The sequence below is a fragment of the Cynara cardunculus genome, assembly GCF_001531365.2.
Source record: "Cynara cardunculus var. scolymus isolate 2C chromosome LG 5, CcrdV1, whole genome shotgun sequence".
NCBI lineage: Eukaryota > Viridiplantae > Streptophyta > Magnoliopsida > Asterales > Asteraceae > Cynara > Cynara cardunculus.
Window position 1 is genome coordinate 24,698,189 of NC_037532.1, and position 2,319 is coordinate 24,700,507.

The 2,319-nt window shown below is 37.9% G+C and overlaps 1 protein-coding gene across 1 annotated transcript; it reads left to right on the top strand.

Annotated features, from left to right (window-relative positions):
* On the top strand, positions 1–2,166 carry LOC112512921 (protein FAR1-RELATED SEQUENCE 5-like). The gene is made up of 5 exons (XM_025119049.1): positions 1–353; positions 466–724; positions 807–1,183; positions 1,663–1,942; positions 2,101–2,166. The coding sequence occupies exons 1-5, from the start codon at positions 1–3 to the stop codon at positions 2,164–2,166; spliced, it is 1,335 nt and encodes a 444-aa protein (XP_024974817.1).
* The last annotated feature ends 153 nt before the right edge of the window (positions 2,167–2,319 follow it).

Sequence of the window (2,319 nt, forward strand, 5' to 3'; positions counted from 1 at the left end):
ATGAAGTATACGGACTTCAAAACTGTACTAAATAGCTCGAGTTACAAAGTTGGTGCGAGAAGGGCTCACCGTATTCAAACCGCATTGAACGAGGGATTTGAGCATACTCGAATTTTTGAAATTGACTTCAAAAATTTTAAGAGGGATGTTGTTGCTTGTGTTGGGAATAAGGACGCGAAGATGTTGATCAATAAACTATCAAACAGATGGGATATTGTCGCCGATTATTTTTTCGAATACAAGTGCAATGAACAAGAGTTGAGCGCAATTTTCTGGGCAGATGGAGTTGCTAGAATTAACTACAAAGATTTCGGTGATGTCATATCATTTGACGGGACCTTTCGCACTAACAAGTAAGATTCCCAAGTGCAATACAGTTCTTGCAGTTCATAACGTTTTGATATTTTTCTTGGCATATGACGTGGCTACAAATACATATGCATAATATTTGATATGTTTTTTCAGGCATGCAATGATTTTCGTTCCTTTCTTGGCTGTTGACAATCATAAGGTGTCCATTGTTGTGGGATCCGCTCTAATAAGTAGCGAGACAATTGATAACTTTTCATGGGTTCTAAAGGCTTTTCTAAAATGTCATGAGAAGCAACCATTGTTCGTGATTACAGACCAATGTTCGGCAATGAAGCAGGCTATTCCGATGGTTTTCATGGAAGCCAAGCATAGACTATGTATGTGGCACATTATGAAGAAGGTGCCTTCAAAGGTAAGTAGTATATTTGAATTCTATTGTATTTAAATGAGATTTCCGTGTTATTCGTTCATTTGTTGAAGCCTTGTAAACACAGGTTAGTGTCGCCCTGAATCACAATCCTATGTTCAATAAATTTATCAACAAGCTCGTATGGAACATACATATTGGCCCAATGGAGTTCGAGAGTCGTTGGCATGAGATGATAGATCAATACAATCTAGGTGGGGATACTTGGTTCACAGAGATGTATGAAATCCGACACTCATGGATTCCTGCCTATTATAAGGACACGCCGATGTCTGGACTAATGAAAACAACCTCAAGATCTGAGAGTTTGAATTCGTATATTAACATATATGAATCGTACTGGTTTGATTTGGTTCAATTCCTTAATAATTACGACGTAGCTATAGAGAAACAAAGATACAGACAATATGTTCACGAAGCTGTGACGAGAACCACTAATCCAAAGTTTGTTACTCCGTTGCGTTTAGAAAGTCATGCATCAAGCATATATACAGTCGAAACGTGTTTTTTGACATCCAAAAGGAAATAAAGAAGGCTGTTTGGTTTTGTGCTATTGAGACCGTCGAATGTCGGGATGATTTCAAGTCATTCGTGATAAGCCACAAGACCAAGAAATCATCTGACAACATTACGTATCTGGTATTATATCCCTAACTCACAACACAATGGTTACTATGTTTTTTTAATTTTATCTTGACTGTTGTTGTTTGTACCCTTCTGACACGACAAGTGTGCCGTAATTACTCAACAAACACAGTCGAATGCGATTGCAACCTATTTACGCGTAACGGGTATCTTTGTCGTCACGCGTTCAAGGTACTGATAAACGACGAAGTTGAATGCATTCCGGAAAAATACGTCTTACGTCGTTGAAAACAACAATTAGTTCCAGCACAGATACAATCTGCAAGAGTTCGTTATAGGAAGGTTGATGCCGAGAAAGATAAGTGTATAATTGATGTATATTCCAAGGTCGACGACATAATAAGCATCGCCCGCAATGATAAATCTATATTGGCTAGATTGGGGCGTAACCTCGACAAATTCATGGGTGATATAGAGAAGGAAGTTCCATACGAAGACCCATCCCAACAAAAGTTGGATGCGATTAGAGATCATCTAGGTGTTTCCATACCTGATGAGGTGGACATTCTACCACCATCTGGAATAAGGAACAAGGGTTGTAGCACTGGCAAGAGGCTGGTAAGTGTATCCAAGAAAATACAAACTAATAGCAAAAAAGCAAAACGAAAATGTGCAACGTGTGGACAACGTAGTGGCCACGACTCACGTAATTGCCCAGAATTGATAGATTAGTTAGAATTCAATTACTTAGATTTTGTTATCTTTTTCGGTGTTAGATTGTTGTTGTCAAACTAACATATGTTCGTGCGACGTCGTCACCTTATAGTTTAGATTTCGGTTAAATTGTTTTTATTAAGGCTATTGGTTATGTTGTTTAGTGTTTTTGATATGTGTTGGTCCCAAAAGGGTCTACAAGAATACTAAACAGTTTGTAGAAGGGGGGGATGAATACAAACACAATTTTCAAATTTAAAATATATATTGATAAAGAAGAT